General features: G+C 39.1%; 1 protein-coding gene, 2 long non-coding RNA genes and 1 pseudogene across 4 annotated transcripts; 1 reads left to right on the forward strand and 3 right to left on the reverse strand.

Annotated features, from left to right (window-relative positions):
- Positions 1-3,625: 3,625 nt before the first annotated feature.
- LOC117637206 lies at positions 3,626-4,821 on the reverse strand (annotated as a pseudogene).
- A 4,992-nt stretch (positions 4,822-9,813) lies between these two features.
- Positions 9,814-10,231, reverse strand: LOC117636290. Its single transcript, XR_004587047.1, has 2 exons — positions 10,062-10,231; positions 9,814-9,976 (listed from the first exon to the last, which is right to left on the reverse strand). It is a non-coding gene; the product is annotated as an uncharacterized LOC117636290 (long non-coding RNA).
- Positions 10,232-10,245: 14 nt separating this feature from the next.
- LOC117636292 lies at positions 10,246-11,373 on the reverse strand. Of its 2 annotated transcripts, none has more exons than XR_004587048.1 (3): positions 11,299-11,373; positions 11,166-11,225; positions 10,246-10,683 (listed from the first exon to the last, which is right to left on the reverse strand). It is a non-coding gene; the product is annotated as an uncharacterized LOC117636292 (long non-coding RNA). The 2 variants fall into 2 exon arrangements; XR_004587049.1 differs by having other exon boundaries at positions 10,246-10,687.
- Positions 11,374-21,048: 9,675 nt separating this feature from the next.
- LOC117638334 (trinucleotide repeat-containing gene 18 protein-like) lies at positions 21,049-22,191 on the forward strand. The gene has a single exon (XM_034373468.1). The coding sequence runs from the start codon at positions 21,049-21,051 to the stop codon at positions 22,189-22,191; it is 1,143 nt and encodes a 380-aa protein (XP_034229359.1).
- Positions 22,192-23,978: the final 1,787 nt, after the last annotated feature.

Here is a 23,978-nt window from a genome sequence, read left to right on the forward strand (position 1 = left end):
AGAATTGGAGTAGATCTCACTTTGATACACGGTTTAAGTGTGATCTGTTGTTGAACAATCTTTGTGAAAGTTTCAATTCAGCAATAGTAGATGCAAGAGATCAGTCCATTTTGACTTGCTTGGAGAGGATAAGAGTTCTTGTGATGCTTAGGATGGCAAATAGAAGGGCTGCATGTCCGAAATGGAAACATCCAGTTGGGCCAAGAATCTTCAAGATAATTGAGAAAAACAAGTTAGATGCCTCCACATGCATTCCTCGACTGGCAGGCTTGCAAACATATCAAGTGACCCACATGTATGGTGGAGAATTTGTTGTGGATCTTAGGGCAAGGACATGTTCTTGTCGGAGGTGGGATTTATGTGGGATACCATGTGGCCATGCAATTTCTGCAATTTTTCAAAGGGATGAAAGCCCCATTGATTATGTGGATGAATGTTACAAGCCTGCAACTTATATGAAGTCATATGGACCAATGATTTATCCCATCCCTTCAATGGATCAATGGGCTAAATCTGGGCATCCTCCAATACATCCCCCAACTGTTAGGGTACAGCCAGGAAGGCCCAAAAAAACTAGGTCCAAAGAACCTGCTGAAATTGTGGTACCACCACCACCCCCACCACATCCAATGCCTCCAAATTATGTTCAACCAAGAGACAAGCTTAGAAGACTTTTTATTAAGATCACATGTAGGAGATGTGGTCAAAGTGGCCATAATAGGGCAACTTGTGACAGACATAGCTCAGAAAAGCAACAGGTAATTATTTATTATGCAAATTTAGAGTTGTTACATGTTTTGGAAGTAATAATTATTTGTGCTCTTGCAGGCAAATGCATCTTTTGCCCAAAAAGAGGTCCACACTGAGGGAGGGGCAGTTAGAGTGAGGGGCAGAGGCCGAGGAAGAGGAATAGCCAATAAGGCTCCAGCTGTTGCAAAAGAAGTTGCTACTTCTTCACAAAGTATACGTTTTTTGGGGTATTTTTCTTCAAATATGTTGTCTCACAAATCTGCAATTTAGTTGCGAACTTATATTGGTCCTCTTTGTTTAGGTGGCAAGAGGTATAAGAGGTTGGCCAAGAAGTATGCTAAGAGATATGGGAAAAAGGTTGGCTAGAGGAACAGGAAGAGCTAATGAGGCTCCAGCTGTTGCAACTGAAGTTGCTACTTCTTCACAACAAAGTGTATGTTGTTTGAGGTTTATTTTTCAAATATGGTCACTTACTTTTTTGCAATATAGTTCAGAACTTATATTGGTCCTCTTTCTTTAGTTGGCAAGAGGTGTGGGAAGAGGTTTGCCAAGAACTATGGTCAGAGGTTTGGCAAGAGGTTTGGCAAGAGGGGGCACATTCAAAACGACTGCTATTAGAGGAGGAACATTCAAAAGGGCTGCTATTAGAAGAGGAACATTCAAAAGGCCTACAGAAGTTCTATCACAACCATAATCATTCACAAGGCAGGGGGAATCATATATATTTTGTGTAATTTGGGATGTGGATTTTGTTCAGGATATGCATTGTGGTTATGTAAAGGCCCTGCATTTTGGCTTACAGTACAAACAATAGGATCACAGCTTTTGGGATGTTATTTTGTGGATTTACACTCTGCCTTTTGGTTTAGGTTCTGTAATTTGAGATGTAATTTTATGGAATCACAGCTTGTGGATTAGAATTAACTCTACATATTGGTAATGGAATTGGTTTATGCTGTGCAATTTGGTTATGAAATTGGTTTTTCGCTATGGGATTGGTTTTTGGTTATGGAATTGGTATTCATTTCTAGATTTGGTGTGGTTTTTGTTATGGAATTGGTATTCATTTCTGGAATTGGTGTGGTTTTGGTTATGGAATTGTTTTACCTAAAATACTCCACAAACTATTTCATAGCTAACAAACACCACATTACATTCATAGCTAACAAACACCACATTACATTCATACCTATAATCCCATTACAAACCTAAAAGGCCATTACAGACCTAACATTCATAGCTAAATCTTTCTACTCATCACCAAAATTACAAACAAACACCATGAAAGGATCAAAGCAAACCCCAATTTCAATTGTCTCTGTCTACTCCATTCCAATTCCTTTTTTCCTTCAATAACAACACACACTTTCTCTTCCAATTTTTTCTTCTCTACTTCCACTAATCTCAGTTGCTCATCTCTTGCTCTAATTTCTTCCTCCATACCTCTGAGTATTCTAAGCAATCCAGGAAGCACTTCCTTTCCTCTTGGACATGTTTCATTATCCAGCCATTCAAAGAAATGATGTCTTGTTTGGCTATTCTGCACATCATTTGTTACACACAATCAATCAGAGCCCAGCACACCATTCAATTCTTCACTTAAACAAAACAAAACCCTTAGTCTATCTTACCCGATTTTGGTCGCATGCCTCAAACCTTCTTCCCGGGTTCAGATCTGTCCATGAAGTGCGCCGTTTAATCTTCATCCCACAAAAGCAATACCGATTGGATCGAGTTGAATTTGTTGAGCTTTCAGACATCGCAGCCTTCGTTGAAGAAGAAGGTGGATTCCTCGAATGACGCCTTTGTCGCTTCAAGAATTGGCTATTCTACATGGTTTGGACAATTTTACCCTTAAATTTGACGACAACATTGACAGAACCTAACGGTTGGATCAAATGGGCGATTAACATAGAGTTTATGTACCATTTGGACTAATAATTTAATTTATGGACCAAAATGTAAATCTCATACAAGTTTGAGGACCGTTTGAGTAATTTACCCTTATAACAATTCATGCATGGATCAATATAGAACGTGTTTCACAGATCAGGAAACTTGTCAGCAGAAAGCTAAATAGGGATGGACGGAAATCACCAAAACAATGTCAAACACAGAAAGCACTTGCATTAGTACATTGAAAGTTAGGTTATCTAAGGTGAACCATTCTAGGATATTTCCCACCTAGTAATCTTGTGCTTTTTCCCCCTAATGTTGACACTGCATGCTTTCAGTTATCTTATAATGGTTCTTGATGTGATAAGTATCTAACTACTTCTCCCAATTCAAGTTATATGGCATCTATTCCTACAGAGTACAAGTTGATCTCAAATTCCATCCACTTTATTGCAGCCTATCTGCTTATTCAATAGAAATCCAATACGTCAAAAACACTAGCATTTTTAACGTACTACATGGGCATTTCTAAGAAATTAGCATATCAAAGATCTTTCCCCATGGGAGAAACACGCAAGTAAACATTCATTTGGTCCCCACTATAACAGAATGGGACTCTCATTAGCACATTATCAGCATCAAAAGGACTACAAATAAGTAAATTCATCAAACAAAGATAAACAGATTAAAGCTGCAGCCTCATGCAGAAAGAGGAGTACTAGTTTCAGAAAGATTTTGGAAACCTGTATTTGGGTTACAATAAATGTTCTCTATGCATAAGCAAATGCGAGAATATAACATAATATGGCACCTTTCACAAACAGCTGCAGTTTCCATTTGTGAAACATGTCATATGAAGAAACAGCTCAATCCATCGATAACATGAAAACAAAATATATGTACAACGAAGGCATAACAAAATAAAAAAATTTGAATTCAGAAAAAGAAAATGGAAAGGTGAAACTTTGGACCAAGCAGAAACGGAAAAATGCCAGTAAGTTATATTCATAAAATAAACAGTGAAAAAAAATATATCATTAGGATCCATTTGTCTTAAACAAAGAAGTTAAAGAATTAGTTTAAAGCTTCAGCAAAATGAAGCATACCCAATAAAATTTGTAAATATTCCCAAACCTGGAAATGAGAGCTATTGAGGCAGCGAGCAATATGTCTGAAAAGAGGAACCATGCAACGCTGAAATTCGGCAGCTTGTGTAGCCTCCAGAACTTCTTCAATTTCTCCAAGGAAAAGAACTTCCTTCTAGCAATTGGTCAAAGGCCAGTATTTCAACAGACCCCTAACAACCGTATCTGCCAATTTGTAATCCTTTTCAACAAATTGGGTTATGCAGTAGGACAGCTGCTGATGATAAACTGCAATTGACTTCGGCTTATGCAGCGGTATAAGTGCCCGAACAAGAAATAACTTATGCTCCTCTTTCATTGGTAGTGCAAACCCATTAATTATGCTCCCAAGAATCTCTAAAAGCTCAGCAATGCCGCTGTGCCTCTCAGTCTCATAAATAAACCGATAGAATATGTTATTGATGGCTTTCCTGATGAAGGGTCGGTGCACCATGAACTTCCCGTATACTCGGTGAAGAATGTTTTTCAAGTACTCACGCTCACGCGGGTCCTCAGCAGAGTCAAACAAATCGAGTAGCTTCAACACAAACGAGTGATCAATATAACGCTTGGCAACCTTGGTATGTCTCGGTGATCTTACCCGACCCAGATTGTTGTATGAAATCAACCAATTCCAAAAGGGTTTGACGCTTAATTTCCTTTTCTCTAGGGGTCTTAAGGGTATCAGAGAAATCAAATTGAAAGCAACAAACCTGCAATTTGCGAAGAAACAGGGTCTGGCGTTCGGAGACGGGAGCGTCACGGAAGAACGGATGAGGCTCGATGGTGCCCGAAGGCGGTAACGCCGTTATCCCCGGAGCCCCACCCGAATTGGGACCTGAAGCAGCCGGCCCGGCCAGGGACGCGTGGTTTACAACCACATTCGCGACTGCCCCGGAATTTTGGGTCCCCGGCGGGCCGTACCCGTACGACGAAGGATCATGAGAATCGGACTTGGAGGGCTTCTTGTTTCCCTTGATGATCTTCTTGAACATAATTTCCGAATTTTCCCAATGCAGCAACGAATCCTAAACCCTAGAATTGGGGGTAGGGATGGCAAAAATCCCCTTAGGGGTGGGTCCCCGACCCTAATGGGGGGAGATTTCAGGGCTAAATGGGTATAGGGTACGGGGATCTCCTACGGGTATGGGGAGGGGATGGTATCGGCTTCCCCATCCCCGAACCCGACCCGAAAATATATGTTTATATTTAAATAAATAAATATATAATTATAATATTTATGTTTAACCCAAAGTTAACTTCTCTCTCCTAATTCTTCCTAATTTTCTATGGAATTTCATATTGATGTGATTTTGAATAGTTGAGTTGAACTTTATAGTTAATTTGGATGTGTTGAATGATAATTTAATATGAAACTTAATGTTAAAATGTATGATAAATATTTTTTTATGCAAAAAAATCAGGAATTCGGGGCGGGTATGGGGGATAGTCTCCCGACAGGGACGGGGATTGGTTCGAGGACGAGAGCGGGAATGAAGAGTGAGGATGAGGATGGTATTGTTATACTCGGACCCTACCCGACCCGTTGCCATCCCTAATTGGGGGTGGAGATCGGATTAGAATCAAAACGAGCTTGGCCATGTTGAAAAAAAAATGATTGGGGATCAGATTTAGCATGCATGGAACAACAAAATTGTGACAATATTTAACAAGGATGAAAGTTAGAAGTTGCACTGTTGTTAAATAACAATCATTAAACTTATTAAAAATACGGAAATAGCTTAAAATGCCACCCTTTTCATAATTTTAACTAAAAATATAACCCCTTCCTAATTTTTTTACAACTATCACATATAAATACATTTTTATTGTGGACTGATTGCACCCATATCAGTTTTTTAGAAATTGGCTTCTCTCTCAACTCTCTTGGTTCTATCTCTTCGGCCCGTCTCTCTCCCTCGTGTACCTCTCTCTCTACGACGCAATCGTCTTTCTCCTTCAGCAGTGGCTGTTCATCCAAGCATAACTCCACCGTTGACATCCACGAGGTACTGTTCATATACATTTTCTTTGAAATTTGGAGTTTCTGTGAATTTGGTTTATGGTGTATGGATTTGTAAGAAATTTGTTTAGGGTTTTAGAGATTAGGAGTTGCTCATAAATTGGGTTTGGGTTTATGGGTTTCTATGAACTGGGTAATAACTCACACCCACTCTCACTCGCTCGCAGGCACCATTCACAGAAATCAAACTCTTCATTTTGTCACAGAACGTTTGGGCTTCGTTCACCTTTGTCTGGGTACGTCCCAACTATCTATATTGTTTGATGAGATTTTAAGCTCTGGGCTCTGTGATTTCTACAATAATTAAATCTACAATATTCTGATTTTACTTGTTCAAATCAAAGCAAAGGAAGGGACGTTGTTCATGGATGGGTAATTGTCAAAAACGACTTCTGGAATCTACATGCTTATAATCAAATTTTGCAGATTGTCAATGGTCCACAGTCCACATTTGAGACCGAGAACGCCTCAGTCACCACTGCCATCACTCTCCATCATTCATTAGCTTGTTTCTTCAGAAGACAAATCATTCTCTCAAGCTCTTTTCAGAATTCGATCATTTGGTCAGTTGATTAAGTTCTCTTATTAAAATTTATTTGAAGTCTTATACATAATTTTTGCTCTAATTTTTCGTTTTGAATTATTCGTTAAAGTTTATTTATTTATTCATTTATAATTTTAGAATTGATGAGATATCTGGTTTGGACTTCAGATTACCCTAATTTATTGTTCTTTATTGTGATTGGGATTTTAGATAAGGATTGGGTGATGTGTTTTTGTTTTGGGTCATTTGATATGGTTTTGAGATTGGTTTCATATCTATGATTTTGGTTAGTGTTAAAGTAAATAAATGGGTATTTCATTCCTACGGTTTTTCTGGAGGTACACCATTGTATCATGCTTATTTTCTCTTCTGATGATATGGTTCTATAATGTATTTGTTTGGTCAGGCTGGTTTGATGAGTGCATGAGCTGTGCTGAAAAAGTGGCAAAAAAAACTTAAAATGCCACAATTTTGCAGAGCAAAATGTGTTTTTAGATATAAAAAATGCTCGTTTGAATACAATAGTGGGGTAATAGGCTCTTTGAATACAATGATATAATAATAGGCTCTTGATAAGTGCTGAGTTTGTTTTGTTTTGTTTTGTTTTAAAAATATGTGAGCTTAATTATGAATTTGAATGCAATATTTTTGAACAATTGATTTATAATAGAAAAACATGCATACATTCTGAACAACGACTATTTGATCATAGGATATTGGTATTGCTAGCAGCTAGTTATTAGTATTTGTGTCCAAGAAGACCCCATTGTGAGCACAACTTTGACAGAGTGGTTATAGAGATAAGAGGTGCTAAGAAATTAGATATTCTGATTTGTTCAATTACATTGCACCATCTTATTATAGTTACAGCTAACCTCAACTAGCTCACTGAGCAGTTGTAACTGATAAAACAGTTATAACCAGCACTATTTATTTGGATATGACAATTTTCTAACTGGCTTTGAGTCGTTGAATTAGTAGGTCAGTTGTAAATAGCTGGGGTTTTGTTTATGCTCTGTATTTTTGTTTATTTTTCACTTAATATCCTATAATAGGCTGTTGATAAGTGCTGATTGTTTATTGCTTGTTATTGTCTAGATTGCAATGGACTGAAATTATTTTTATAATATTGGCATGCAGGGAAATATGGTTTCTCCAATTAAGTTGATGATTGCAGAGGAAGAAAAGTTCCAAGGAAAAGCATTGTCCCTATCCCATACAAAGACTGCAATCAGTACGATAAAGGAGAAATTCAGTGAGCAACAGCTACGAAGGTTTGAAGAGAGTTGTTTTGGTCATCTCCTACTGATTGAGGACCTGAAGTGGACTTCACCAATTGTCCACGGCTTGTTGCTGAGGAAGGCTGATCCGAAGACAGTTTCCCAAGTGAACGGGATCAAATTCATCGTTGGCAATAAGGTGATCCAATTCACGACGCAGCAATTTTGCGTTGTCACAGGGCTAAGGTTTGGAAACCTTCCCTTCATTTCAATTCCCACTAATGAGAACTGCTCATTGAAAAGGAAGTACTTTGGCAACGATAAAACTGTCAACCTTTTGGAATTAGAAAAAGCCTTCCTTGACTGCGCTGATGCGGACAATGTATTGAAGCTCGGATTTGTATACTTTGCTGTGTTTGTGCTGTTGGGCAGTGAAAAACATGTCCACATTGACATGCGATATTTGAAGTTGGCGAAAGACCTTGAAGAGTTTGGGAAGTATCCATGGGATGCTGTGTGTTATGCCAAGACAAATGCGTCACTTCTGAGGGCACTTTGTGTAGATTAGCAGCGAGTGAAAGTGCCCAAAAAAGCTGCGAAAACAAAAAAAATCTGAAAAGAAAGCAAAGACAACGGAAACTGGGAGACCAAGAGAGTACCACCTCAAAGGTTTTTCCTTTGCACTTCAGGAGAGCAAATTTCCATTCATGTTTAAGTTAAATTTCATTTGTTTACAGTGACTGACGTTTTCTTCCTCAAACCAGATTTGGGCTTATGAGGTATTTCCAGCGTTGGCTGCACTACATTTGGTGGTGCACGAAGATAATGCCTACATCCCTCGTATACTACATTGGAGGAGCAATACTTCGCCGCGTTTTTATAAGCTAATGAGCCAAGTATTCGAGAACCGTGAGGTTAGTTAAGTTTTTGATGATAATGTTAGGCATATGAAAATATAATATAATAAGTTTACTGATATGTATATTGTCTGTGTAAATTGCAGGTTGACGTGCAACTTCTCCGGCCATCTGTAATTGACAAGCAACAGCCGTATTGGACTTGGGGTGACAGTGTTGACAACACTGAAGAACTTGTTGAGTTGTTTTGCGATGACGCTGAACAAAAAACCAGCACTTCTGCCTCTGTAGAAGAAAAAGATGAGGACATTGACGAAACTGCTAGCCTTCCGTAGTCTTCTAAGACAAGCATTACCTTTTTTTCCACTGAGTTACGCACTTGCATTATAACTGCTATATTTGGGATATATTATGGAAATATTGTAACACTTGCATTATAACTGAAAGCAGGGTAAACTCGCGTCTATTGAGTTACGCACTTTGAAGCGTAACTTTCAAAGGACAAAGGATGAATTGGCCAAAGTAGCCAGTTCTAATCGAGCGCTTCGCAACAGAGTGCATGAGTTGGAAGAAATGGTACAGAAGGAGTCATTGAAACTTGAAAGAGAGTTTGCAAAAAATAATAAGCGTATGCAGGATTTCGGCAACACCCTCGCTTCCATGGAACACTATTTTAATCTGGAGATAGAGCAGCTGAAAAAATGAAATAGTGGGTTGAATGAAGGTGGGGAAGGACATGAGGACCTCGGTAGTCCTCATATGACTGAAGGAGGCGACAATGACTTGTCGCCATTACATGACTATGTTAGTCCACCTACAGAACCGGCAACAATGGAAAATACAAGTTCGCGCTGATGGAGCCGAACCCTCCGCAGCCATGGTAGTCGAAGAGGCAGAAATGGCCGCTTCAATTCCTTACAAGTGCATGAAGCAGCTGAGCAGGCACAATCCGAGAAGCTGCCTACCCCAGAAGATGTGGCCGGGTGTGACGAAATCTGCCAAAGACTGTTGTTTTTGTTAAAAGTTTGGAAAATAACTGAGAGTATGTCATCGGTAGGTCCGATGAATCCTCCAAGTATGCCCAAAGTTAGTATGGCTGGTGATGAAAAAGGTAGTTTGAGTGTTGAAAAAAAAAACAAGTGGATGGTAAAGGGTGCAGACAGAAGCGCCCGGCCCAGACATTGTTGAGTCCATTTACTGATCCTTTGAGGAAGAAGAGGACGATGAGTGCATCGGATGTGACTGCAACCCCGCCATGTTTTGATCCATCAAAACCCCTGCCCATTGAAGATGTGAAGGCAGTAATAAAGTTTTGCACTGCCTGGAAAAATGATATCAGGTTAGGATTTCTTACCTTTGAAATCCAATCTTCATCCTATTCTAGTATGTAGTCGTATAGTAATGAGAAAATGTAGAGTTTGCTTTAATATACATGTGTATATTTGTCATCAACAAAGTCAGAATTATGAAAGGAGTACAAAAGTAACCGTTGCAAGTTTGCCTTTTGTAGTGCTGAGGTGCAGCTGGAATCATTTTCAGTGGGCGCTGATTTTTTCTACAAACTGATCGATGAAACAGAATAAATTAGCTCAAGGGTAAGAATACAAAAATATCTACTTTATTACGATCATTCAATTATTTTCTCACCTTTTTTAAGTGTACAGTTGTATGAAATTGTGCTGATATTATATACGTCAACTTTCAGCACCTGGACATGGCAACCTTTCTCATCCGAAAAAGGCAACTCTCTCATCCGTTGGTATTTGGAACTCACTGGACAACGGCAGATTATTGCTTGCAGGTAAACATGTTACCATGTTACAATATTGGTGAAGAAGAAAATCTAATTTGTCAATCAATCTAATTAGATAACAAGAAGTCATTAAATGGATCCCACTTCATGTTTCAACTAGCAATTAAATGATCATGTGATGGGGTAGAGAGCTAGACAAGCACAGCTAGCATTTCTTCTTAATTAACAGAGACCCAGCTACCAAAAAAACAGAGTCACATTGCTCACTCTCTAAACAACTGGTTATTTGCAAATATAGGATTTTATACCACACAAAATCCAATCAGAAACTGATGAATGAGCAAATTGTCCAAAAGTAATATGAAATATACTCACCTTATCTGCATATGCTCTCCAAATAGAAATTGAAAAACCAAAAATCTGCAAAAATCATAGCCCAAGATTGAAACTTCAAACTCCAATATGAATCCCAAGGTTACCCCCCACAAATGTCTCGATGCCAAAATGGCTAAGCATCTACCTTCAAATGAGTAAAAGAATATTAATTGATAGAATGTGGAACTCCATTTTACAACCAGATAAATTCATGATTTAAGAAAATAGATTTATCCTGGCAATTTCAAGATACTTTACATGGATACGCAGCTTCTATAGGCAACAGACAGGAAATTATGTCAATTGAAAGCAACACAAGTTGGAAGCAATTCTAAAGACAGCTTTATCTTAAATTTTATAAATTATACATGCATTTTTTTCAGGTTTAATTATTCATCCATTTTTTGGAATTTGGGTATTGGGGGAACATATTTTGGTTGATAAGTAGTGAATTTCACAAAATGTCAGCACTTTATTTTTCTCATTGGTCATTTTTCATTTAGGCTTCAATTAAGGAATTCATTCGAACAACAATTTGGTTCAGATTATGTTGCCATCAGCAACAATATGAGACATTTACTACTAAAATTACCATGAATAAGCATTAAAAAAATATGTGTGACCTGTACAGCAGTTAGAAGATCAGCAGTTGCAGAAATCGATCTGACTCCTCTTTGACAACCCTGTAAATATATAATCTCACAGTCAGACACCAGCAGAAATTGATATAGTTTGCTCCAAAAGCTACTAGCTTACCACAACAAGAAGATCCTCTTTGTTGCAAGCAGATGAAACCTACTGCAAAAATTGGGGATTTTTAACCCTCCCTGAAGGCCAAAACCACAATAAAATTTCATCAATTTCAAAGTAGACACAGAAATTGAAAGTTAGTAAAAATTAAAAAAAAAGAGCTAATCTACTAATAGAAGTTACAGCCACCTTCAGGTGTAGTGAACAGGTAATTAATGTTTAAAAACCCACCTTAAATTTTCAACTTCCAACAAACTACCCAAACTGAAAAATGATCTATCTTAGATAAAAGAACAATTCAAAACCTGAACTGACAAATTATACTTATAAAATAGCAAAACCACTTGTCAAACTAATTACATAACAAACTAAGCAATTAGAAACTAAGCTAGCATCAATGAAGACCATATTCCCAAAAACCTCGATGACCCTGAAACTGATGCATATGAAAAAGTTGACTGAAGGTTTCTTATGGACTTCGCTAATAAGAAATCTCGATGACTCTGAAACTGATGCATACATAGGCAATAATCCCCTCCTAAAATGACTGAGACCAAAAAATCTCTAAGGCCCCCTCACAAAAGACACAAAACGGAGAAAGTTTATGGAATATTAACTCTAAAAAGTTTATGGAAACCTGAGAGAACAAAAGATTACACAAGTGGGAACAAAAATGACTGAGACCAAAAAAGCTCTAAGCCCCCATCCCAAAAGACACAAAACAGAGAAACTCTACAAACCAACAAAGTACGAAACAAAACCAGAAAAAGATACAGAAAGATATTGAGAACTCAAGCCTGGTTTTGTTATCCTTCCTAAACCAGTTTCTGACCCAATAGAACCTGCTAAGATGGCAATTATTTCCAATTTGCTCTGTAATGGAGATAAATCAAATGACAGTACACAAACAGATACCAGGAACTACACTGAGAACCCATGTACGGTTGGGTGTGATTTGTCTCTGGTTAGGGCCACTGTCTACTCAATACTCAATCGGTGAAAACAGCAGAATTTGTAATTTAAAAAAAAGGTAAATTAAAGAGTTTCAAAAGTTGAAGCTACTATACCTGAAAATCAGTTCTCAGGTGCATTCAGATGGTTTGTTAATGAAAGGCAATGCATTATACAGAAGGATTCTAAATAAATTAATGAAAGGCAACAATACCTTGTTCTCTTCCATAATCTATTTTTACAGCTATTGAAATTTTACATTGTAAATGAAAGGAAAATCGACTGAGGCTTAAGCCACTTTCAAAACTTTTGTATATAGAATTTGCAGGCTGATAGAGAACAAGATAACTGAAGCAGTTAAAATGGTACAATGGTACAATTCATCCACACTGAGATTCCCCAAAAATTATTGATCATAAACAGAGTATCTCATTCATTTGTAGACACAAGAATTTGTCAAATTAGAGTACTTGCCTAGATTCCTGCCTCTAAGAGTGACAGAGCATGTGATTCTCTGATAAAACTTGGACTTCACTAGTTTTCCCAGAATGTAGGCTCTTGACCTCACAACGAATGTCAGATTCAGTGGCACGGCCACTTTCTGTCTCTGGCGATTAGCTAACATCTTGAACAACTGAAACTCCACCATAAAGAGCCACTTGGGACCCTAGCACCACTGTCCTTATTGTCCGATGCATCTTTTCCTTGCTTGGTAAAAGTTTTCAATATGTTCCATTTTTCATGAGCATAAAATCTTCAGATAAAATTCATCAAGAAACAAAAAGGTAACAAGGACTAGCAAATTCTCTATAAACTGACCAAAAACTGCTTAAAGCCAGGCAGTGTTCTTGCTATCAGTTCCAAGTACATTGCCACTTACTTCCCAAAAACCAAAATAAAATAAAACTACAGGGGTCTGTTTTACAAATCCTAAGCTACAAAAAGACATAATTTTTTAGATAAGAAAGAATTTAGAAAGTTGGAATCAAAAGACTGGCCCAGCTACCCATCTTTTGCTGGGTTTTTTTAACCCATTAAAGAGATAGGAAGAGGATTCTCCCCATTGGGATCCATCAAGCTTTGAAATTTCCTGACTATATTCTTCTGAAACATGGGGGAGCTCTTTGGAGCTTCCCATCGAACAACTAGTGGGCAAGTCCGAGGGGTCACACCAGCAGCACACCAGGCCCTACACAGCCACTTTCATGGCTGCCAAGGGGTCGCTTGACCCCATGGTGGCTCCGCCATCGAAGTTTTTTCTTTTTTATTGAATTGAAAAAAAAAAAAATTAACATTAAAAAAGAATCTGGGTATTTTGTATCCACTATGAACATAGAAAGAGAGAGACAAAAGGATCGATTTTGAGAAATATTAATCTTTTTGTTGTTGCTAGTAATGAGTTAAGATTCTCCTACCTCGAAGCGGTGGCTTTGTTTTGCTGGCCAAAGTCTACGGTCAGAAATCAACTTCAGCCTCTTTCTTTCGCTGTCCCTGGCTGCACTCGAATCAGGTTCTCCTACGTCTGACGACTTTTTTGTGTTTGGCTACTGACTCAGACTTACCCCTCCACCAGTCAGGTTGATTCTTCTCTCGTTTTTGAGTCTGGTAGCTGCAGCAGGCAGTTGTTATGTCACGATTTTTTCTTTTTGAGAGTTAAGAGCAGAGAGAGAGAGAGAGAGGGATTTTTTGAGGGAAAAGGATGAAATCTTTTTGGGGGAGTTGGTTTAAGACAGGGAGAGGAGAGAGAGAGAGTTTGGTTTAAGACTTGGTGAAATTTTATGAGGGAAGAGGATGAAATTTTTTTGGGGGAGTTGACTTGGGTATAACACATCCGTCATTGAAACTTTTATTTTAAAAAAAAAAAACATGTAAGATATATGGTATCAATTCAAATATCGATCGATGCTACTTCCATATAAAGGCATCAGTTCAGATTGTCCAATATTGGTTGTGATGTCTTTACACCCCCTATGGCCTCTGTTTTTATAAAACTGAAGTCTAAGAGACTAATAGCATCGATTTCATGTTTCACGATGCCTATTAAGTGTTGCCTAAAGTGAATTTTGGCATAGTGTAGGAATTTCCCTATAATCAGTTGCTTCATTCGGCACCAAGTCTTCATTGTTTGCTTACCCTGCCCTTGCCTTGATTTTTGAAGCTGGTCCCACCATACAGCTGCCCTACTTTTCAAAAGAAAGGCAGCTATCTTCACCATCTTTGTCTCTGGAACCTCCATAATCTCGAAGAAACGCTCCACCTCGACCAACCAGTTAAGAAAGTCTTCAATCTTTAGGTGGCCATTAAAAGTATGGAATATCAGCCTTAATCCGAAAATCGTCAATGTATTGGTTATGATTATTCTGATTAGGTGCGATCAGGGACTGTTCATGGAGGAAGTTCTTCAGACTCCTCCTCACTCTTATGGAGAGGACGTCTCTCAACAATAGGAAGTTGCACGAGGGCACCTCCATTAGGTCGCGGTGGAGGGTTTTGGTTTCCCATGCCCAACAATAAACGCCGAACCTCCTCCACTGTTGCACAAAAGGTCTCAAACTCGGTACTAATAACAACTTCCCCTGTGCCATGGGTCCTATCACCTCCATCTTGATTGTTCATCGGGTAAGACATACCTGCTCTGATGCCAACTGAAGCAACATGACAAATATATGGCTAAAACCTTAGCCTAGAACATGAAACTCTAGAATCCACCAGGAAGATGAGGAAACCTGAAGGTTTATTTGATAAATTAGAATGCTAAAACATAACCCTAATCATGGGTAAAGTAAGTTTAAATACTCCTAAAAACCCTAGGAATAGCAATGGAATTAAAATAGGAAAATAACAAAAAAAAATTAAATTAGGAAAATAACAAAGTTTTCAAAAATTGTAAAAACTTTAAAACTGGATTTCGAGCTACTAAACGATCTCGGATGCCTGAAAAATCTCATCGGTCAAGGAAGAGTGTAGAGTTTTACTTGTGACGCCGTTCTCTTTGAAATCAACAGGTCATGGGCCTGATTTTGTCTCTTGGATTGCTTCTGCCATCTGTTCTCCATTATAAACGAACCATATCGTTAACTAAATACACTCTATGATCTAAGTACACCCTAATATTCAAATCAGAATATAAAATTAACTAAGTACACCCTATTTAACTACCAAAAATACTCCTGGTACACCCTAATACACTCTATCACATAACACCAAACCAATCTAATAATCTTCTCATCGGTTCTCTCAGTTGAAGGAAACATTCATCTATTGCTTAGGAAATAAACTTTAGCCACAACCTATAAAACAAAAACATTCTAAATGGTGGATTCATTTTGTTTATACTAGTTAAGCTAAATCTTTTTTCATTTTAAACCAAATATCTTAGCCTAGTCTCTTTGAACACAAATAGAAAAAGGAAAAAGGGAATAGATCTTTTACCCCTCATGTCCTTTTCTTGATTTCTCAATAATGAATACCTTTATTGGAAAGACCTTTTGTTTCTCTTGATTTTGACTCATTCATCTTAAGGCTCCAAGATTGGAGTCCTCTACCTCACCATACCAAATGCTCCTAGAAATGAAGAGAAGGCAATCAAGAAGTATGAATGCTAGTCTACTTATTGATTGGACCAATTTTTGGTTTATGGAAGATGAGATACAAAGATGATCACTCATCAACCGACGTAAGAAACCGAAAAACTTAGCTAGGTTTTCTCCAACAGTTAGCTTATATATGACAACACAAAAGGCAATTGGGTAGGTATTTGGGGCTCCATTTGGTCCATAGGTCATGTCATCTTATGCCACTTATCTCTTAGACCCAATAGCCTTTTGGGCTATTTTGTCCATTTCCTTTTAAATCATATTTAAAAGCCCAATCTAATATTTCTATATGTCAATATTAATTCCATAATTAATCTTTTAAATATAATTTAACTAGTAAATTATAATTATAGTCTTACTTAATTGACCGCGTTGAACTATTTGACTTTGGTCAATTGCTCCAGTCAACATGTTGACTTTTGACAGTTGACTTTGACATTTGATTATCAACCATTGACTTGTGTCTTCTTAGTTCATTTCTCCTCATTTGTACCTCCAATCACATTTTTTGGGTGTGCAGATCCGTAGGTTCTCTTTAGTAAGGTAGTGGGTTAACTCAACTCCTCATAAATGATATACGAATTAAATTTCACAATTTAATTATTCCTATTAATAAAGGTTAATTAAAACCTTTTAGGACATCCACAAACTATGGTTGGTCTCATAGCAGCAAGTCACGGTTATCCGATCTAAATGAGACGTTGTAAAAGAACCTATTCAAATTGGAATGACCGTGTAATTGAATCTTCTCTTATATCAATACTCCTTATTCACATTATTAGATCACGGAATCCGATTGTCAATATTCTTATGCGAATCATTCCTTTTATATGATTATCCTAGTAAGACTTGAAGACTTCTTCTTTCAAGTCTTATCCACTACTCTGCACAGAGATTTGACCAATCATATCTTGGAGTATTCTCTCTCTTTTACTAAGAGTAGAGATTCCTTGTTGTACATTCATTTGTTTCCATGACTCTATTGAGAATCCTGATGAGCACCTTTAGGCTATGCCTAATTCAGCATGACTGTATAGTGCCCTCAAAGATTAACAACATAGCCAAAAAAACATATATAATGCCTCAGGTCTAAGGATTAGTTTGCACCATTGCAATTTATGAGTTCCAGCTTGACATGTGAGTAAAGACTTTCATGTTGTAACTCATGTGTTGGATCGCGTTCAGTGTACTCATTCTTCTACAAGCACCTACACACATATCCATATGTCTCCACACAAAATGACTTGAATCCTTGCATTCCCTACATATAGAGACGATATTGTGTGTACTGGTCTTTGAGGAATATTGACGCCCAATCAATATTCCTAAGACCAGGAACATATTCAGGATTTAGGGATGATGAGAAGTCTCCATGTATGCAATCTCATTACATAGCTTTCATATCCACTTGTGTATTCCTTGGACTATGGTTGTTCTACATATTGAAAGATAATATAGGATGATTTAATGTATAAAAGAACCTTTCTTGCCCATTAATAACATAATATGTCTTTTATCAAAGATATCCTTAACTCTAACTATTACACTATTAGTTGGCTTTAAGGGCATTTTCTAACAATTAGAAACATGTTCCAATCGAAGATGCCACAGTGAAGATTTAACTTGTTATCCAAATAAGGCCCTTGGAGTAAAAGTGGAGTAAAAGAATCTGGTGGAGATTGGTTGGCAAATTGTGGTACCCTCAGCTACTCTTTCCTTGGTATATAAGTGTATTGTTGCCTGGCCCTGCATATACACATTAGAATCATAAGCATCACCCACAGTTGTTGTCTTTGCATAACTGAGAAACATATAACAATGCATTATTTGTGAAGTGAATTTCATCCAACTAATATGTAGAACTGAATGGAAAGCATTATTTGTGACGAATGCTTGAAGAAAAGTTATTATACCCAATATAGGGGCCCAATGCATATGACATAAATTTTCGTCTCTTAAAAAACATGAGATATGGCTAGGCTGAAAAAAGAAGGAAATCTTAATAATTAGACCCTAAATTAGTACAGATAGTCTTTATATTTTACATTTTTTATAGGGAGATTCAATATTATACCCAATACAGGGGCCCAAATAAAATAAAATAAACCTATGAAATGGACGTTAGAAATACACCAAAAGACCATTTACAACATAACAAAGAGGCTTTGAACTTCCTATAAATTATAAAACTGCCATCAATTTTTTAAAACAAGCCCAATCCGAAAACCTCATTAAAAAAAAAAAAACCAAAACACTCAATAGGGCAACAAAGTAATTTAATAATAAAAATTAAATTAAATAGGTCCAACTGTCTTTTTTGGGTTTGTTTATAGAAATTAAATGGTGTACGATTTATTTTTATCACTGATACTAAAAATGGGTATATAACTGTAACACCCCGACTCCAAAATTAATGTCTATTTTAATTAATTTAAAATAAATTACGAATTTACCTTTGGGGTAGGGCTAAATTGGTCATTTTCTTATCCGGAAGGATTTTGGGTAGGTGGTACTGAGACGAATTCGTAGACACGTGCTAGGCTTGAATTGGAGTTGTAACGAAAAAGTTACAATCAAAACATTATCAGTGGCAAACTTGTAAATATTTTGAAAAGTTTGGGTAAAAATCAGATTTTTCACCTCAGCTCTCTCTCTCCTCGCGCGCGCTCGACACTCTCTCTCTCCCCGACACCGACTTTCTCTCTCTTCGGTTCTCTCTGCACCGGCCACGGCCAAGCACGCCACTGGTCCCGATAGATTTGCCTCGACGTCCCGATCAAGTCTAGCTGGTTTTCCCTGTCGGAAATCACGAACTCCGGCCACGAGCTCGACTGGTTTGAACCGGAGGTTTCCCGTCGTCGCGCCGTCACCTCCGCCGCCCAAACCCGGTGAGTGGGGTATGGTTTCTCATCCATTTTCTGAGTTCTAGCTGATTGTTGTATAGGTTTTGACCGATTCGTTGTCTAGAAAATCGATTAGAAAACCTAGGTTTTGGCTGAATTTCAAAGTGAAATTCTGGCCAGTTGCCGCCCGAATTGGACCTTCCCGTAGTTGATTGAATTGATCCTGACCTTGAGTAGAAGCTAGGATGGGAAAGGTGAGCTCGGGTGTGGAGTTTTTCCGTTACCGGAATTACTCTACACACCCACGCGCTGCTGGCGCATGTGGCGGAGCATAGGCGAGGCTGGTGACGATGCAATTTAACCCGATGAGATCCTTAGGTTGTCATAAGCGCATAGGAATTCGCGGATCTCAATTCGGATGTCGTTTGACTATCGAACGGATTTTCGCATATTGTGCGTTATCTGGGTTCGATAGGTTCCGATCGTTAGATCTTTTCCGAATTAAAATATGTTGTTCTAGGTATTCCTACGACTGTATGGGACTTCATGGATTATGAATCAAAGCCCCGGATGTTCTGATTCAATAATGCAAAGTTTGCGGGTTATCGATAACCGTAAAATCGTGAACGATTCCTAAACCTGTAATCGGACCTTAGGATACCTTCTTCAACGTGCACGTATTGGGAATTTGGGGATTTAAGCATTTAATTTGTGATTTCCGCTTCGACGTAATTTTATATTAATTAACGGTTCGTATCTCGAAATAGGTGTTTCGACTGCACATACTCAGCAGGCAGGACCCTCACGTGGTCAGGCAGCGTGGGAATATTTGTGAGTGGACTTTGTTTTCAATCATATGCATGGTTTTATTGATGAAGGATTTTGCATAATGTTTTTATGGCTTATTGAATATATTATATTCATGAGATGAATTTGATGTTGTATAGCACTTTGGCAATATATTGTGAGTTTGGCATTTTGGGTATTGAGAGTGTATTTTTATAAGGATTTTGGGGAAGTATATATATATATATATATATATATTCTCTATAGGTGAGATACGTGGGTTGTTGAAGTGTGTTGTGGAAGAACTTGATTATGAGGGGTTGTTGAGAGAAGTTGTATGATTACACTATGTAAGTACCTTCCCCAGTTATTAGACTTTCCACACGCGGCGTTGGATGTTACGGCGTGTGGAAATAATAGGTTATCAGTCTCACTCGCGGCGTTGGATGTTCTGGCGTGTGAGACACTTTTCATATACAGCGTTGGATGTTCCGGCGCATGGAAAGACTCTGTATAGTGTTTAGGGTCATCACCATGGCGTTGGATGTTCCGATGTGTGATGATCCAGTCTGCGCGCGTAGGACATAGTTTGGGAGCTACACATGGCGTTGGATGTTCCGGTGTGGGAGCTTTGGAGTTTCGTCCCCCGGTTGGACCGCTCATCCCTAGACGCAGGATAGCACCTGGAAATCCTGCGGACTAGTCAAACGATCCCCCAGTTGGATTGTTTCCCCGGTACCTAGGTAGTGTGATGAGTATATTGTATAGCTATTTATAGTTATATTTATATATATATATATATATATATATATATGTAAATTTATATGTATATGTATAGTTGAGTGAGTGAAGAATTAGAGTTTTTCAGTGGTTTGGCAGGAGTTGTAAATTTGAGAGAATGGGGTTTATGAAGGAGATGATTTGTATTTTGAAAAGTTTTAAATGAATCATGTTTTGAGTAATTAAATATTGAATTGTGAACCTGCATGACTTGAGCATTATTTTTACACGGTGGGGTTACTATATTGTTTTTAACTGCAAATCTGGTTTTTGTCCACTCACATGTTTTCTGTTTTGCGCCCCCCAGCCAGTAGTCGCTCCAGGAAGCGTGCAAGTGGTGTACGAGGCTCGAACTGTGAATCTTTCTAGTTAGGAACTGAGTAATTTCTTCTACTCAACTGTTCTTGTAATCTAAATTCAGTAGATGCTCTGTATCGCCCTTGATAGATTTTACTTGTGAGGCCGGAGGCCACTTAAGTGACTTGTAGAATTATGAAAGCATGCTGTTGGTTGGGAATATTATTATTACTGTGTGTTGCAGGTTGAGTAAATTTTGTGGGGATTGCTTAATTAACAGGGGAGACTCTGCCAAAATTTTGGTAGAGAGTCTCGAGTTCCAAATTAGTGGGCCCGGCATCGGGAAGATGTCGGAATAAAGACGGGGTCCGCTTCGGGTTCCGAGAAATTCTGGGGCGGGTCCTGTCAGCTTGGTATCAGAGCATTAGGTTCATTTTCCTTCGACTATTGCACTTTTGCTGCATTGTTGATCTAATGATTTCATGATTTCCTTGTGTAGAATCATGTCGGCTCGCAGAGCTAGAACAAGAGGTCGCGGTCAGAGATGGGGGCCGAATCCTCCACCTCCATCTCCGTCACCCCCTCCTTCACCACCAGTACCTTCGCCTCCACCATCCCCACCTGCTGGAGATAATGCTTTGGATATGAGGCATGTGCTCAGCCAGTTTACTCGTACAATGGCTACAGCCTTACGGGGAAGGCGCGGTACTGAAAGCTCTGAAATTAAGATAGTTAAAGAACTTGGGGCAAAAGAATTCGTGGGTAGTACAGACCCAGCAGAAGCAGAATCATGGATTACTGATGTGGAAAGAATTTTTGAGGTTTTGGAATGCCCAGTTGAGGATAGAGTCCGCTTGGCTACCTTTCTACTCAAGGGCAATGCTTATCATTGGTGGAAGGCAGTAAAAAGAGGTTATGAAAATCCGGCTGCCATAAATTGGGAAGAATTTCAGCGAATCTTTTCAGAGCAGTTTTACCCACCTTCTTATAGACATGCAAAGAAGTCAGAGTTCCTCTACCTGAAACAGGGGTCTATGTCAGTAATGGAGTATGAACACAAGTTTAATGAGTTGTCAAGATTTGCTCCAGAGCTGGTTGCCACAGAGGAGGACAGATGTAGACGATTTGAGAAAGGTTTATGGTGGGAAATTCAGGCAGTGGTTACTGCTAACACTTATCCAAATATGAGGGCGTTGGCTCAGGCAGCTGAAAGGGTGTCAAGGAAACTCGGTGGAAATGTGGGTAGGCGCCGTAGGGATACCCCAGGAGTTGGTGGGCCCAGTCAGGGTCCATCAAAGAGGGGAGGATCTAGTTCCAGTTCTGCTAGCGGTGGATGGTCAGGAGGACGGGGATCTAGTTCTAGTAGTGGAAGATCTGGTTCTCGTCCAGCTTGGACTCAGTATTCAGGGCCACAGTCTACAGCTAGTACTGCCAGGACTCCTTCCAGGCACACTGGGGTGACATGTTTTAATTGTGGACAAGTTGGGCATATTGCAAAGGATTGTCCCAGCTATACTCAGGGAGGTGGACCGAGTCAGAGTAGTAGCCTGACATGCTACTTTTGTGGGCAAGTGGGGCATACTAAGAGAAGCTGCCCAATTATACTCCAGAATGATGCAGCAGTCCAGGGGACTGGGGCCCAGTAGGGGCAAGGTATTATGGGTCAGAATTAGAATAAAGGTGGTGTTTCTTCCTCTGCAGTAGGGTCATCCATTAGCAGGGCACCGTCATCTTCTAGAGGCAGAAGTGGTAGGCAATCAAGGGGTCAGCCTGGGCGTTCCACTACTTAGGCCCGAGTGTTCTCTATGACTCAGCAGGAAGCATATGCTACCCCGGACGTGATTACTGGTATGATTCCAATTTTGGTTATCTTGCACGTGTTCTAATTGACCCGGGGGCCACACACTCCTTTGTAGCACACAATTTCTTACCGTATATCAATATTAGACCCACACCTATGACAGGAAGTTTTAGTATTTCTCTACCTACGGGAGAAGTCTGGTATGCAGACTGGGTATTCTGAAATTGTTTTGTCCAAGTAGATGATGCATGGTTGGAAGCGGATTTAATTCCTTTAGACTTGGTGGATTTGGATATTATATTGGGGATGGATTGGCTAGAGAAGCATCATGCATCAGTGGATTGTTTCCGGAAGGAAGTAACGCTTCGGAGTCCAGGGCAACCTAAAGTTATCTTCCGTGGGGAGCGTAGAGTTCTCCCTACTTGTCTTATTTCTGCCATCACAGCCAAGAAGTTGCTCAAGAAGGGTTGTGAGGGGTATTTGGCACATATTATTGATACTCGAGAGATCCCTTTAAATCTGGAAGATATTCCTGTTGTTTGTGATTTCCCGGATATCTTTCCAGATGATCTCCCTGGTTTACCCCCTGAAAGGGAAATCGAGTTCACTATTGAACTTCTTCCGGGCACCAACCCTATTTATCAAACCCCCTATAGAATGGCGCCAGCTGAACTTCGGGAGTTGAAGATTCAATTACAGGAGTTGGTAGATCTTGGGTTCATCAGACCCAGTGTCTCACCGTGGGGTGCACCTGTGTTATTCGTAAGGAAGAAAGATGGGACCATGAGGTTATGTATTGATTACCGGCAGTTGAATAAGGTGACAATACGTAACCGGTATCCATTGCCTCGAATTGATGATTTATTTGATCAGTTGAAGGGTGCTAAGTATTTTTCTATGATCGACCTGAGATCAGGATACCACCAGTTGAGGATCAGGGAAGGGGATATTCCTAAGACAGCGTTCAGAACACGGTATGGACATTATGAATTTCTGGTGATGCCATTCGGATTGACGAATGCTCCAGCAGCGTTTATGGATCTCATGAACAGAGTGTTCCGACCATACTTGGATCACTTTGTGATTGTGTTCATAGATGATATCTTGGTTTACTCCCAGACTTTGGAAGGGCATAAGAAGCATCTGAGGGTGGTATTGAGAACTTTGAGAAGGAAGCAGCTTTATGCTAAATTTAGTAAGTGTCAGTTCTGGCTGGACAGAGGGGTATTCCTAGGGCATGTAATCTCAGCTGAAGGGATTTATGTGGATCCACAGAAAGTTGAAGCTATTGTGAATTGGGTACAACCCACCCGTGTGACAGAAATACGGAGTTTTCTAGGATTGGCAGGCCACTATCGTCGATTTGTGGAAGGGTTCTCTTCGATAGCAGCACCTCTCACATGGTTGACAAGGAAAGAGGTTGCATTTGAGTGGACAGAAGAATGTGAACAAAGTTTTCAGGAATTAAAGAAGCGATTAACCACCGCACCTATTTTGGCTCTTCCAGATAATGCAGGAAACTTTGTGATCTACAGTGATGCATCTTTGCAAGGCTTGGGATGTGTTCTGATGCAACATGATCGGGTGATTGCTTATGCCTCAAGGCAACTCAAGAAGCCCGAGCAGAATTAT

This window comes from Prunus dulcis, chromosome 8 (assembly GCF_902201215.1).
Source record: "Prunus dulcis chromosome 8, ALMONDv2, whole genome shotgun sequence".
NCBI lineage: Eukaryota > Viridiplantae > Streptophyta > Magnoliopsida > Rosales > Rosaceae > Prunus > Prunus dulcis.

What these genes read in the sequence shown, in the direction of transcription:
- LOC117638334 (XM_034373468.1), top strand. Translation starts at nt 21,049, where the DNA reads ATGTCGGCTCGCAGAGCTAGAACAAGAGGTCGCGGTCAGAGATGGGGG.